The sequence below is a fragment of the Kogia breviceps genome, chromosome 10, assembly GCF_026419965.1.
Source record: "Kogia breviceps isolate mKogBre1 chromosome 10, mKogBre1 haplotype 1, whole genome shotgun sequence".
Taxonomy (NCBI): Eukaryota; Metazoa; Chordata; class Mammalia; order Artiodactyla; family Physeteridae; genus Kogia; species Kogia breviceps.
The window spans coordinates 106453371-106469012 of record NC_081319.1 but is presented as its reverse complement, the minus strand read 5'-3'; the positions used below and the strand labels follow the sequence as shown (position 1 = coordinate 106469012).

At 48.6% G+C, this 15642-nt stretch overlaps 2 protein-coding genes across 2 annotated transcripts in view; both read right to left on the bottom strand.

Moving 5' to 3' along the window:
• The window catches only part of GMDS (GDP-mannose 4,6-dehydratase), a 487018-nt gene that overhangs the window by 129104 nt on the left and 342272 nt on the right, over positions 1-15642 (bottom strand). The gene's annotated exons all lie outside the window — the stretch shown is intronic.
• LOC131763595 (small ribosomal subunit protein uS2-like) lies at positions 14276-15098 on the bottom strand. Its single transcript, XM_059075934.2, is given in 2 exon segments — positions 14276-14666; positions 14668-15098. Coding segments are annotated over 2 exon segments (822 nt in total).

The window sequence follows — 15642 nt, the reverse complement described above, 5'->3', positions numbered from 1 at the left end:
ACCCAATGTAAACAGCTCTCTGCTCTAAAGATATATAGGAAACATTTGCAACGTGACCCTAAAGAAACACTCGAATGAGTGTTGATAATTCATCGTAAGTACATCATGTGCAGTTATGGTGGCCAGTGAAGCCAGGACAGGAGGAAGTCAGGGCCTGGCCAGTTCCCTTCTTTCCACCAGAAGTTAGCAGGCGGTCTACAGGCGAAGAGAAAGCAAGAAAGCGGAACCAGTGCTGCGGCCTCAGGTGGGAGGTGTTCTCCTTCTGGTGTGAGCACAGGCTGAGCGCACAGGTCGCCCAGAGAGGGCTCAGCGGCCGTGCGCGCGCAGTGGGCCCCTGCCACGTGGGGGCAGGAAACCCACCCAGCCTCAACACTTCTCCCTGAGACGTACAGAGAACTGGGGTCCCGGGTTATTTTATCTCAAGTATAACACTTGTTATTTTTCATTAAGACAGTACTCCAAAAAAGAGGACGAAAAAATGAGGCTGGTCCAGGTTGTAAACTATACTTTTTTTAAAAAAAATCATGTGTCTTTTGAATCACTTGGGGCACTTGAAAAAACTACAAATTCTCAAGCCTGACTTCTGCAGGTTGCAATTAGGTAAGCTGGTGAGGGGCCCGGGAGCTTCTGGTTTTATAAAGCTCCCGGAGTGCTCTTAACGATCAAGCCATGTTCAGGATTTCAGATTTGACGCTATTTTGGAAAGTTTCCTTGGGATACTCACTTCTCAAATCATAACATTCAAATTTCATGTAAATTTGGAATACTGAACTATGTCTATTTGCTCCTTCAGCAACATAAAAATCCACTGATTTGCTTCATTTCAATTAAAACTGAACACAAAATATTAATTTGCTGCATTTTCCATCCAAACACTTACTTTGTTTTAGTAGCAAAAAACTCGAGGCAGCAGAAAATAAGGCTTTCCCTTCCTTGGCACTTAGTAAAACTCTCATTCCTCAAACCATAGTGATTTTCACTCATTTGATATGTTTGTAGGGGTCCTTTTCCCATTCACTAATAAGAAGTTGGGGAAATGTTATTTCACTTTCGATGAGAAATGTTTATTCAAAAGGCTCAAGAAAGCAGGAAGAACGGCGCCACTATACCCACATCAAATGGTCACTAACTCGTAATTCTGCTGTGATAAAGGAGATTTTAAATCTTAGATCCGGCAGGATAAAAGTACAGGTGGACCTGGTAAAAAGAATCCTCTCACATCTCTCTTTAGTTTAGGTAATGGGTGTCGTAATAGACTTGTTTCCATCTATGCAACTTTCTATCGGATTATTTTGCGATGTTCTGATTTGGGTGATGATGCAAAGCATGCCGGCAAGTACCTGTCAACGGCATCCCCAACCACCGTCACCATCAGAGGTGCCAACATCTAAACATATTTGCAGTCTGGAGAACCGTAGGTACGCTGTGTTTAATCCCCCGCTGGAGTCCTGGGAGGTAAGTACTATTACGACGTTCATTTTACAACTGGAGATACTGAAGCACAAAGGAGTTAAGAGACGGTCCCAGGAAGTGGCAGAGCCCAGGGTATGAACCCAGGGCTCTGGCTCCCGTGGACCACAAGCAAAGCTGCGCCCCAAGCCTCCGTGTGATGAGGACACGCTTGCTCACGTGTCAGACGCCTGCTCTCTGATGACAGGCAGGGCACTCTAGCTTTGTTCCAACTCTGTTTCTGACTCATTGGGGGGTATTAACACTATGAATGTCACAGAGCGATTTCCTGGTTTTACACACATTCAGCAGTACTCCTGGAAAACGCCCTCTTGCAATTCTTTTACAAAGCAGTCAAAGGACATGAGGTCTTCACACTTTCCCAGTTTGGGTTTCAATCCATTTGTACCAGCTTCAGAAGAACACTCATCCTGTAATTCTAGAAATTTCAACTGTGGCTATATATGGAAGGGGCCAATCATGCCCAAATTCTGATTTGAGCTTTTACTTCTAATTATACAGCCATCAGGCAGGCGCGCGTGCGCACACACACACACACACACACACACACACGCCTTAAGAGAAAACTTTTAAGGTTTTAGAAGCTGTTATTGAAAAATGCAACCTCACATCGTTGTGTCATCATTTTCTAATAAGTGACTGTTATGGGCAACTCTGAAAGAAACCAGATTTTTAAGGATGTATGAAGTCAACTTTCCTGTACTCAGTTCTCCTCAGGAAAGAGCAGAACCTGTGGAGCCGCTGGGCCTTGTGCAAGCCCATGTGGGAGGTTCCGGAAGAACCCCGGCTTTCTGGAAGCTGATCTGTGCGGGAGGAGTGGGGTTGGGGCAGCGGGAGTCTCCTTCTGATCAGAAGGGCTGCAGGCTCTCCCCGCAGCCAAGCAGCCCACTGACTCTGCAGGAGCAGAAGCATCCCTCCTGCCGGGGTACGTGTCTGGGAGCCAGTACTCTGAGCCCCGGCGGCCGCCTTGCCATCAGGTCCCCTTTCTGGTCGGGCCCCCGCACGGCTTAGACAGTAAGAGCCGGCCCTGCTGACACCCACAAGGGGGTGTGAGCTGCAGGCCGCGACACAGACGTGCTGGCTTGAAGACAGACTCCTGGCTCGTGGGAAGCAGCCTCAGGAATCCAGCGAGGCAGCAGCCGGACGTAAACAGCTCAGAAAGCCCCGATCTGACTCCTGTCCCATGGATGGCGTGCTGGACCTAGTGAGCACTTCCCAAGCCAGTACAGAGGCATTTCCATCACCACCGCTTATTTTTAAATATGACCTTTCAAAACCTTTACTCCCGACAATTCCTAGGACATTGTTTCGTTCAACGATGAGCCAGGGAAGGAACCTGGAGCCAGAGGATGAAGGGGAGGGGGAGGGGAGGGGGCGACGGGGCGGGAAACAGGGAGCGGGGAGGGAGGGGCAGCCCTCGCCAGGTCCAGGCCCAGAGCCTCCTGGCAGGAGAGTCAAGTCCCTTCCTTGTTGCCCTCAATGTTCTGGTAATAAAACAGAGGTTCCCTTTAGAGCGCCGAGTTTCCCAGGATTTAACCCCCAGTGATGACGGTGTGTGTGGCCTTGTTGTTGGGGTCAGACTGCGCGTGCTGAGCGGACCCCGGGCTCCAGCCGGGCAGCGTCTTCCCCCAGGACGGGCCTTGACGGGCGACTCCAAGGTGCTTACGCTAAGCTCCTTCCCTCCGGTTTTCATCTTCAAATCTGAGAACTCCGTGGGGTGGATGGACTTTTAAACAGGAAAACAGTAACCAACACACGCGCCTTCTTTTCAGTCTGGAGGTCTTCACTATTGTCCCAGGAGGCGAAGGAGGGCAGGAGAAGACGACCCTGGCTCTCCTTCCTTCCTTGGTCACGTTCTAGAGCAGAGAGGCGTCACGGAGCCTCACGTGGAGAGGAAAAGAACGCAAAGGGGGTCAAGAGAAATGGGGGTGGCGGGAGACTGGAAAAGGCAAGTCTCGAATATGAGCGTGTGCTCTTCATTTAACGCCGTCAGGGTCAATAACGCACAACAGATCTGCAACGGCTGACTTCAGTGTGACATCCCTCTAAACTAGACAAGCCACCTGGGGGCTCCCTCACTGAGCAGACAAGACACCTCACCCCCTGCTGCACACACCTCCCACACGCTTATGTCAGAGAAAGAGGATTTACCGAACTCTCCAAGGGTTGAAGCTAGTGGGCCATTCACACCTTGGTGTCCCTTTGTCCTTAATAATTAAAATCACTACGATTCAGGGCTTGTCTTTGGGAAGGAGAGCAGGAGGTGGGGACGCATCACCTGCTCAGGGCCAGCCTTGACCTCTCCCTGTGGCCGCCTGCCTGCCCTCCACCCACGCTGACCGGGCTGCCGGACGGCGCCCATGTGGGGCCACCGTCTGAAAACCATTCACGCTGAACGCACCGGGTTTTCAACGTCAAGAAGGTCCAGCTCACGTATATGTGATACAGGGGCCTAAAGCATCCGTCCTGGGACACGCGGCGGCAGTGAGGCACGCGCCTCTGCGTCGGAACGCACAGCGGTGGCTCGAGCCTCCGAGGACAGTCACCCGGGAGGATGTGGGGGCACCGGAGCAAACCCCCAGGGAGAACTTCCGTGGGACAGGAGCTCCGGATTCCTGAAAGGGGCTGTGTGTCCAGAGTCCAGGGCTGCGGGCGCCACACAGTGTGGCCACGGGCAGCCTCCTCATCCCTGCTCGGAGGCCAGTCTGCTTGCAGGCCCTCTCTGGGACCCCCAAGCCTGAACCTGGGACCCAGCAATCAGCACAGCCTCCCTGAGGCGAGAGTTCTCTGTACAATGCCCCCATTCTTGGAGACCACGTTGGAATGACCTTTCAGGAAGGGAGAAATATACTTTCTGGGTGGAAGCTAAGCCCAGTGGCCTTGATGGGGGACGCAGGTATGCATTTCTAGTTTGCTCCTTCGGGTTTGAAAAATGCAAGCCATGCTATTTATACGAACAAGAATGTTCCCCTGTTGGAGAATACTACATTCCTGGATTATTGCTGTTCAAGCTGCCAGCCCTGGTAGCTATTCTGTAGATAAGTAATTAGTAACAGTTTTGCTGGACCACGAATATCAGAGATTCATACCCTTTGAATAGAACCTTAATACAGCAGTAAAGGTTTATAGCTACATAAAGCTGTCCAGCTGGAGTGCAGGCAACCCGCAACATTTTCCATGCAAACCCACACCCATGCTGTATTTATTCCCCACCCCACCTTTTGCTCCCGTGGCAGAGGCAGGGAGGACGAGACAGATGTCTGCACGAGAATTTTCCCAGGGCTCAATTCAAGAAGCTGAACCAGGGCGCCCACCGAGCGGATGGGGCGGCCCACACTCCCCCAGATCGACGGTCTAGGGACCCAGGGGGCCTCGGAGGGGCCTTTAGAGTTGGGATGCTGCCCGTCTGCGACACTAACACCGGCCGTCACCAGCTTTCAAGAGGGGACAGGGCAGAGCGATCATATTTTTAGCTCGTTGACGTTTTCAGTGTGTTTATATGTATCTCGGAGGAAACACCTCACCCAACGACGCTACGCATCCGCACAAATGAACGACACTGGGTGCTATCGGGCTGCAAGAGGCTCTGACCTTAAAGAGAAAAATGTCGCAGTCACTGCTAGTAACAAACTTGGAATTTGGATATTTAAGCAAACTCTGTTAAACAAAGAGCCATATTCGCTTAAAGAGAAAATCTGAGATGCAGTAGCACATAAGGAAAACGAAAACAAAAATGCAAGTTTCAGTTGATTATTACAATGTAAAACAAAATCTACTACCTAGAGTATTTTAACAAAGTAGCACAAGTCCTCGCTGAGAATCTGAAGTATACATAGGCTAAGATCACCTCAGTGAACATACACATGCCAGAGTCTCCAGTTAGCCTGGGGCCCGGCCTTGTAAACAGTCGGCACTCACTCCCTGTTCCTTGACTTGAATGGAGGATGAGACAGAATTCTGTGAGATTAAAAAGAAAGAAGCTTTCTACAAAGCAAGCATTTTCTAAAATAGGCATATCTCAAACTAATAGGCGGGAAGCGTATTTTTAAAAATGTTTTTGCTTTAGGTCTGAAAGATTTTCCTTTCCAACTATGAAACAGCTGAAATCCTGTACCCTCAGCCCAACGTAATTTCACGCCTAATTTATGGAAATGGAAAACCAAAGGACTCTGGGAGGGTGCGGACAGGCAGGAGGGACGGATGGTGTGACACGAGCGGGAGGGCGGGAGGCGGGCTGCGGACGACCCTTGCAGGGGCAGCCCCAGTGAGGGTCCAGCAGAAACACGTGTTAGGAGCGGAGCGGGGGAGTCGGCTGAATGAACTTACTGTTACCCTTTTCCCCTCCCGAAGGTCTTCTTTTCCCTGATACTGTCTGAATTTGAAACATCTAATTTAATCCGTCGGAGGGCCAGTGTTCCTTTTATTTCCTGTCTGTGCTGAAGCAGTCGCCTGTTTCAATTACGACTCTCCCCGCTCCTCCTCCGTCGTCTCTCTCTCGTGCTCCAGCTGGCTCCAGCGCACTTCCTTGGAAGGTAAAACGCACTCACTGTGCTGATCACAGACTGATAGCCTGAGAGCCACAATATTTAATAGCTGCAACTGATAAGCAGGTTTAAAAAAAATCCATTTTTGAGCCTAAACAAAAGGATATTATGTAGCTGTATGTTCAATTACGATCCAGTTAAATTCTTTTTCCCATTAGGTGGAACTTCACGCAGGCAGCCGACATAATTCGGTGTTAAAGCAAATGTCACCAGCACTGTAGGCTTGAGAAATGCTCCCTCCTGCCTCTCCGTTAGTGCTGCTGATTTGGGACCAGCTTGGTGCAATTATTTCAAAGAACAGCACTGTGGGATTGATACGGCCTTCTTGCAAAACCTTGGCTGGCTAAAAATAGGACTGTTTTGTAGCCGAGACGGCAAAACAACGTCTCCGGGCGGTAAACACCACTCAATGTATTTCTTTTCCGCCTTATGAAACCACATTTTTTTTTTCTTCTTTTTTCCGTCCCTCCTTACTCATGGTGGAGTTTAATTACAGTTTAATCTGTTTCAGGGAGCAGTCCTGGAGCCCTTACTGTTCTACCACAGTATTATCAAGGCCACAGCTACAATTTATGGCAGAAGGCAGAGGCTCCCCTTAGAAAACCCCCGATTCCCCCACTCCCCGAACACGTACGTACGTACGCACATACATAAGCACGCAGTGACTTTATTACCGACTCACTCTGCACATTTTTATGAGGCCCTAGAGATGCCAGCCCGATAATTAAAGAAATACCTGCGGGGCGCGCATCAACACTCGCCCTGTTCAACTCCGCTGGGTCAATAAATCTGAAGGAAAACTTTTAAGTTAACAAGACCGTTTGGGCCTCCAGTTGCCGAAGTGTTGGGTTACACTGAGGGGAAATGAGCGGGGGAGAGAGGGGGCGAGGTCCTCGGGAGAGAGCCAGCTCTGCACCCCGAGGTGCAGGCAACGCGGTGGGAACTCCTCCGTAAGGCCGGGGCGCACGCGGTCAGGAGCTGATTTTTGCTGCTTGAAGCTCACAGGTGTCTGATTTTGCGTGCATATCTTGAGAGAGCTGCTGCAATGCCAGGGCTCCCAGGAAACAAAAGGATACTGACTTGACCAGTCACCAGGAGAACAAAGCCGGTGACGAGATGAAGCCGGGACTCAAGGGTGAGACGGACCGGCCACCAGTCCTTGGTCTCCTTCACTGTCCTCATTCTGTAACTGCTCTATGGCCAGTGGGTTAATCAATCAGCTCACTCTCTCTGAGGAAGCAGGAACAATAAGAGTCTTTTATTTAGCTCACAGAGCAGGCTGGCTACCTGGAGGGTTTGCTTTCGCGCGTGAACGTGGCTCTAATGGAAGCCTTTCCAACCCCGCACCTTCTCTCCAGTCTTTTAAATCGCGCCCAGCGGGGCCCCGGAGGCCTCTGGGGCTGCACCCAGAGCCCCTAACCATCCCAGAGGCTGGTCCCCGAACTGGCAACCATGCCTCAGCCACCTACGTTTCTGGGGCCATTCTGCTTTCCTCTCCGTTACTTCAGGGATTTGGGGTAAGAAGCGCTGCTCTGCGCTAACACTGACAGTGAGTCAGAACTTCAGGGCCAGCTGGTCCCCTGAGCTGATGACACCACCCTGAGCCGCTAGCTCCCCACTACCAGAGGACAGATATGTCTCTTATTTCTCATGAATTGTACACACTTGCACTAGAAATTACAGGAAGTCAAAATGTGCTAAAGTAAAACACAGAGCCAACAAACAGAAAATTCTAAAAGCTTACTGGAGATTCACTTCTAAGCCTTATCAATACACATCTCTACATGCCAGTGATGTGTTTATTCTACTTTGTGCTTCCCCCAAGCTCTTTACTAGCATACGCTCACTTCCATTGGCAGCTGAAATGCATTGCTCTTGATATTTTCTAGGCTAAGGTCATCTCTGCAAATTCAAAGGCAGGGAACTCCAGGACCTCAGTGGAATATTTTTCCAAGTGCTTCAACAAAATTAAAATTTTTGTTTGGGGAAAAAAAAAAAAAAAAAAGGTCTCCAAGTATCCTGCAGCCAACCTTCTAAAGAAGTTGAGTGGCTTTCTATTTCAAAGAGAAATTAAGACAGACATCTTACTGTCTGTATTAGAGTATCAACTTTCCTCCTTTTTTATCTCATTTTAGGAACTGATGGGTCCCTTTCCTGTCACATAGAACTTATAGCTCCATCTTTACAGTCTTAGATTTCCATAAGGTAGCTTTTACTGGTTTAGCCCTTTGAGATGGTTCAATGTCATGCTGTTTGATTTTATGAAATACTGATTATGGGAAGTGGTCTGAAATGTATGCTTTATCTTTCTTTTTTCTGTCATGTTCTACATGCACTTAAGTATTCTAAGATATACTGTTTGTTTTCTAAGTAGGGGGAGCACGTTCCTGTGTCCCGAAAGGGTACACAGCCATGCCATCTTGTACGGCTGTACGGTGCTGTGCCGTGTGGCTCTGATGTAGCCCGTAAGCATTCCAGAGCTGCAGTTCTCAAAGTGTGATCCGGGGGACCCTGGAGGTCCCTGCCTGAGACCCTGTAATTCGGCCTCCAGGGCAAAATTATTTTTCTAATAACACGAGGATGTTGTGCCTTTGCCATTATCCTTCTCTCATGAGTGTGCAGGGGTCCTCCAGAGGCCACCTGAGTTGTGAAACTGCAAGACTGTCAGAGCAGATTAGAGAATCCAACTGTCTCCTATTCATCCAGACATTAACGAGATTTTTTTCAAACGTGACACAATGCTACTCTTCTTACTAATATTTTGTTTTTAAAAACAGTTATTCTTCATAAAATATTTCTACTGTTATTATTTTTAAGAATTAATAAATATCTCTTAAATATCACTGTTTTAGTTTCTAATATGGTAAATATTGGTAGATACAAAAGCCACAAAAGCAAAAGTAGCTTGAGATCCTCAATAATTTTTTTTTTTTTTTTTTTTTTTTTTTTTGTGGTACGCGGGCCTCTCACTGTTGTGGCCTCTCCCATTGCGGAGCGCAGGCTCCGGACGCGCAGGCTCAGCGGCCACGGCTCACGGGCCCAGCCGCTCTGCGGCATGTGGGATCTTCCCGGACCGGGGCACGAACCCGTGTCCCCTGCATCGGCAGGTGGACTCTCAACCACTGCGCCACCAGGGAAGCCCACTCAATAATTTTTAAGAGGGTGTTAAGGGGAAGGGATGGGCCTCTGAGATGAAAACAGTTCGTAAAACTCTGGTCCAGGGCACTTAGGCAGTTTCCAGTTTGGGGCTCCTCTACTGCATGGGTTCCGTTTATATGAAAATGTGAGTATTTGTCATTGTGATCTGTGTGTGAAAATGTATCTGGATAACCAACTTTGTTCCAAGTCCAAATTAGTCCCTTACTTCGGAAGAAGTATTTAGCCATTCAAAAATCAACCTTAGAGCCTGGAAGAGAGTTATTCCCACTAGTAAAACAGGTCTTAGTATTTGCTTATTTGGGCTACTTAAAATATTGAATACTACACTAAAAGTTCTTATAAATTTAAAATTCTGTTCTTATAAATTGAGATCTTAGTTTTGGATTCAAGAAGCAGATTCCTTTGGATCAGGGCTTATATTGTCAAAGCAATTCAAGTCATTAGAAGTCTCTGAATTTGGGCACGGGTGCCCCATCCACTGTCAAAGGAAACTGTGCACCACGGTCGTCAGAGAGCCTGGTCTGGGGGCCCATTTGTAACTTAAACAGGGCTGTGGAAACACCTTTTCAACTTGGTCCATTTTGGGTTTTGGTACAAAAGCCTTCTGTTATTACAGCCATTAGTATGTGTCAGTGCCGTATAATGGATTTGAATTTGCCCAGGTTAGAATTTAGGATTCTTACATTTCAAAACAGGAAAAAGGCTCTGTTGATATTTTCACACACTAATACCTATAATCAAAACGTAAGGTTTTATTTAAACAATAGTTATCTTTCAAAAATAGAAGCATAATAGATACCACTCAAATTCACAAATCAGCTAATGCTTCCCTCAGAGTTGAAAGCCGCAGTTCACTCTATGTATCTGTCACTGTGCCGCCATCAGGCCTCATCAAGTGCTGACGTGTCCAGTCCTATTGACAAATGTCATCTGCATACATGGTCTCCATTTAGACCCGAGAATCTCAATATTGGGGGTTGGGGGCAGAGGCAGTCTGTGTGCTTTGGAAAAGCATGTTCAGTATTTTAGTTGTGTGTGGTTTTTTTTTAGTTATAATATTTATTTTTATAATTCAAAGAACAGATTAGAGAAAGTGAGATTTATTGACAGGGATCTTGTACTTACAATGACAGATTTTTACTCTCTTATAAAATCCCTTCCTTGTTTCAATCTAAACTGAAGGGTAGAACCATGGACTGTAAACCCCACAAGAGTAGGAACATGTGTGTGTGTTTCATGCTGTTTGGGCAATGACCATAATGTGAACCCAGTTAAAATTCACTGGAATAATTATGGATGAAAGAATGAATTTCAAAAACTGAAATATTGTTCTAATTTTTAACAAAGATACCAAAACAATTCAATGGCGGAAAAGGAAGGTGTTTTCAATAAAGCTCTAGAACAACTGGATATCGTACAGAAAAGAATGAATCTCCACCCCTACCTCACACCATACACAAAAGTAGTTGTAGGTGGATCACAGATCTTGAGATGAACGCTAACACTACAAAGCTCCCTGAAGAAACACGACCACGGAGACAAGCAGATTCTGGAGGAAGACAGAATAACACTAACCTTGAAGGGAAAACGATAAACCAAACTTGACAACGATCAAAGACTGCGCATTAGAGGAAACCACGAAGAAAGTGAAAAGGCAACCAGAGACCGGGAGAAAATACTCCCATTGCACACGGCTGACAGAGAGGACCTGATTCCACACAATATAAAGAACTCCAACAAATTAACGCAGGAAAGCTGGGAGCCCGAGAATTTTCAGACCGAGCACCGTCATGTGGTCCAGGGAAGTAGAGTCAGAGCAGCCAGCAGGGGAGGAAGCCTGGGCTCCTCCAAGCAGCCCTGCTACCTGGCCTTCCAGTTTAACCAGGGAGGCAGAAAAGTAAGTGGGAAATTATAACGGAGCGCGAGACGGCGCAGGGAGAGCCTCAAGGGAGCGTGGCTGAGCACAAGGGCAGCCCTCAAGGACACATACCTGGTTTCATCTCCTGCCAGGCTTATTGGCGCCAGTGCCCCTTCCACATACACACTCGGGTCTCACCCGCCCATCTCTGTTCTCTGCAGAGATACACAGCAACGACCACGGTGAGGTCTAGTTAAATCTGTGTAGGACGGACAGGAAGGTGTAACGCCCAGAACTTACTTTCAAATGGAAGGAACATTCTTGGAATTTTCTTGTTGATCAGTATTTGGAGTTTGGCTTTTGAAACAAGTTCCTGAGAGCGTTTCACGCTGTTGAGTAGGTAACTGAGTTTCTCTAGCCCTGGAATTTGTCAGACATACACATATAACAATTGCATCAAAGGAAGCAGTTTCCAGCTTAAAAAGAAAACAACAAAAAATAAGTACTGCCTGATGTAGCAATTTTGAAAAAGATCCATTTCCTTTGTTGAGAATTTCAAGATTACCTTTGTCTCCAAACATATTAAAAGGTAAGGATGGTTGGAATAAGCCGAAGTCAACATTACAAAATACTACTGATATAAATGGAGATTTGAAAAAAAAGAAACCCTAAGCTCTCACCGACACCGCTTGCACTAGTGTATGCTGTGTGTGTGTGGGGGGGGGGGGTCTGTATCTGTGTGCATATACAGACCTACCTAACTCTGTGTCCACTTCTGTATCTCTCCCTCAGGTGTATGTAATTAAGTTGAAGGTCCTTGTCTTTTTCAAAGATGATTTTACATCAGTTACCTTCCATGAACACATCTGGTGTTTCTTTACAGCCTGAATTTACTAAATGCCACATCTAATGAAAGAAGGATTTGTGCTTTTTCAACATAAATCCATTTTATTTTCTCCAGGCTCCTCCTTCTCTACTCAAAGCTGATGACTTCTTAAACCAAAATGGTTGGTCAGAATCCAATGAAGAATATAAAGGCAACTGAATAAATAAAACCATGAAGTAAGTGTAAAATATTAGTGTCCAGACATCCAAGATGTATGCGGCTACTATGAAACTTCCACAGCTGTACCGGCCTGGAGCCCATGTGGTCCCCCAGATTTAACAGGACCCATTACCAGTAAGAGTTTTATTTGCTTAATAAATTACATTCTAAAGCACAACAGCCTAAGTTCATAGCTGTAAAATTGCCAAATATTGTCAATGACCACTCTCTGGTCATAAATAAGGAAATAATCTATGACTCATTGGATTTTTGATTCCCAGGGCAATTCTTTCTCACCATTACTCAAAAATGTAAAAAAGTGCCTCTACGTGGCATTTTATGGAGGTTATAAATTACTCAGAGGAGACGACACAGGACAGATTTGTTGGCCAAGTAACAGGAACCAGCCAACCGAGTGTGTAAATTAAAGAGTCAGTGACAAAGAAGAGGGCCAGTGAAAGAATTCTGCAATCTAGGAACAGATCAGGATTAACTGCGAAGAGAGGGGAGAGAGTGGAAGGAAAGCGGTGCGCGACCGCTGGGGGCGAGGTATGAAAATGGCCGGACCATGGCCTCAAAGAAGAAAGCTCCGTCACCCTTGAACTACGGTTTATGTTCACAGTCTCAGGGTGGACACCGGCACCGAACGGGTGCCACGGAGATAAAACTGGGACGGCTAGTTTTTGTTAACTAATATCAATTTTCAAACGGGTTCAGCTGATCAATAGTTCTTCCGCTTACTCGAAGCACAGATACTGAGCAGGTGCGGTCTGCCCGCCCTGAGGCCGGGGGCTGGGGCACGGGCGTCAAGCAGGCACAGCCCTGCCGCCCCGGAGGCCGGGGTGCGGGGCGGCCCCGGCCTGGGGCGCTGCACTCTGAAGGCTCCTGACCGAGCTCAGCCGGGGTGGGAAGGCCAGCTCAGGAGCAGCTGTGCTGGGCAGGGCCAGTGGGAGGACAGCGGGGAGGCAGGAGGGAGACCGTTTCCAGGCAAATGGACCAGAGCAAATAAAGGCGGCCTGGAGAGCCTGGTCTGTCCAGGGAACAGACAGGGAGATGAGGGGGAGGGAAGGGGGGCCATCGCAGGGGCCTCCTCTGCCCAAGGGGGTGAGGACAACGTCAGACCGGCTTTGGGAAGGTTACTCTCCTCCAGCATCAGGACACTGATGATAAGGTCAAGCGTTTTTAAACAGAACCATCTTGGAAACTAACAATTCATCTTGGTGGCAGTTAATTATGAAAACTAGAACAGCCTTGGCTGTCTTCTTTTTACATGCACTGAACACGTGAGAGCCCGGCGCTTTTCCCGGGAATCGGAGGTGGCGGCTGCAGCAGGGTGACCCGGGCGGTCGCTGAGGTGGGCTGCCTTGTAGCGGGCTCGCCGGTGCCTCCTCTCTTCGTGGGGCTCTTTCTCCTCGCTGTTCTCGGGACAGCTGGCAACGGTTTAGGACGGTTCTGACAACGTGAAGTAGAATCTCGTTGACTGGTTTGCCCCGCGCTACGAGGACAGGGTCTAAAAGCTTCTTTTAGTCTCTTATGACTCTGAGGGACTGCCGTGCTGGGTAAATTCTCAGGCCACTGAGGCGGAAATGACGCAATGATCCTTTAAAGACTGTCACCTCGCCCGTGCAAATACGTCCTGTTTCATAGGAGTCAACCAAGAACAGAGTCCTGAGGTTTCTCTGATACGCGCTATGCAGGTGTGAAGTCTGAACTGCTCTGAACAGACATTTGGAGCAACAGGGATGCGAGTGTACTTACTGTCGGCCGAGTTTCACGCATCTTTAGTCCCCCACGACTCCCACGTGTTGTGCACTTGGTAGGTGATTAAATACGTCTGGCATGAATGAAAGAAACACGTGCTGCTTTTCATTATTGGTAGACTATTACATGTTACTGTATCTTCAACATATAAAATTTTATATGTGTGATCACTACCAGTATTTTGATGGTACGCGAATTTCTTTAAAGTAGAGACCTCTCCGTAAAGCTCTGGGGGACGTAATGGCAACGGAGGCGTCTTGCCTCTTGCATGGGAGCATCCACAGGCATGGCCTCTGTGCCTTTGCTGAAGGTGCAATACTCAGCCCCGGTCGCCCGGGGGCGCGAGGAACCCCGCCTGCGGTAACAGCGACTGCTGGCTTGTAGCCGCATTTTGCTCCCCACCGTTCTCCGAATAAGTTGGATGGTCCTTTTTTTTTTTTAGAAACTGTTTATTTTCCGTCCACCTATTTCCAGTTTAAGACCTCTCGGCGGTGGCTCCTGGCCACTCGGCGGCCCGCGCAGCGGCGGGCTGGGCACTCCCGGCTTGGGCGGGGAGCGCCCGCACGCGTTCGGAGCGGTCCGTTCACCCCCGAACTCCTCCTTGGCCACAGCCTCCTCAGCTGCCGCCTTCCCGCCCTTTTCGGTCTCTCCACGGTCCCTGTACAAGCAGAGGGCAGGCGTGACCCCCCAGGGGTGCTCGCGGGAGGCGGTGCCGCGCTTGCGCAGAACTTCCCGGCCGAGCGTCCGCCACATCGGGCCGCCGGAGCGAGCGCCCTCGCTGTCGCGTGGGACGGCAAGGTCCGCGTATCGCAGAGGAGAGCCCGTCCCCCAGAGCAACGGTAGGCAGGCTAGCGTACGAGGCCTCTGGGAGAGGCGGGCGGTCAGCCCTGGGGTCGGTAACCGCCGGAAGTCTTGGCTCCCCGAAGGCTACCTGGATTTGGTGAGCGAAGGTCCCAGGAGTGAAGCGGCCAGAGACAGAAGTGGCTCCAGTGACAGCAGCAAACTTCAGCCCAGCTCGCTGGCCAGTATTCCTGGAGGATACGACACTGACATCAGCTGGGTTTTCAATGGCACGAGCTGGCAACAGAAGCTTCTCCCAGGTTCTCTTCAGACTTATGATGTAGATGCCATCATTTCTCCTTCTGTAGACGTGCTGTTCCATTTGGAAGTCAAGGTTGGTGCCACCTAAGTGGGTTCCTGCTGCAAGGAATTTGAAAACATCCTCCTCCTTCACTTGCAGGATATCAAGGGCTCCGGACATTGTGAGAGCTTCCCTTTCAGTTACGATGGGAATCCAGAAAAACGCCGTATGGACCCCTGCCTCACTGGCGCGGAAAGAAGCTTGATGGTCCTTTAAAGCAAGGACTATGTCCACATAATCCTCTTTCAATACCTAACACAAATCCACCGAAATTAAGTACCTACTTTGAAAATGTTTTGCATCCACAATTTAGAATTAGAAGCTCTGGTGTTCATTCATCTTATTCATCTAACTAATGTTTACTGAGCACCTACTATGCTCCTGGCACAGCACTGGATATATAAAAATAACGACGCCTTCTTACTGTCATGGAAATCACAGTCAAGGAGGAGAAGAGAATTAGGGTTAAGATATGGGAAGTGCTAAAACACAGCTCTGTATACAATGCAACAAGAGCACGGTGGGAGGAGGGGCTGTTCTGAATGGGATGAAAGCCGGGCTGGAGCAATGCCTACAGAGGTGAGATCTCAGAGGAGGACCTAGTAGGACGCAGGGAGCTCACAGCCCAAGAGGCTGTGGAGCCTGGGCCAGGGGGCGGGAAGAG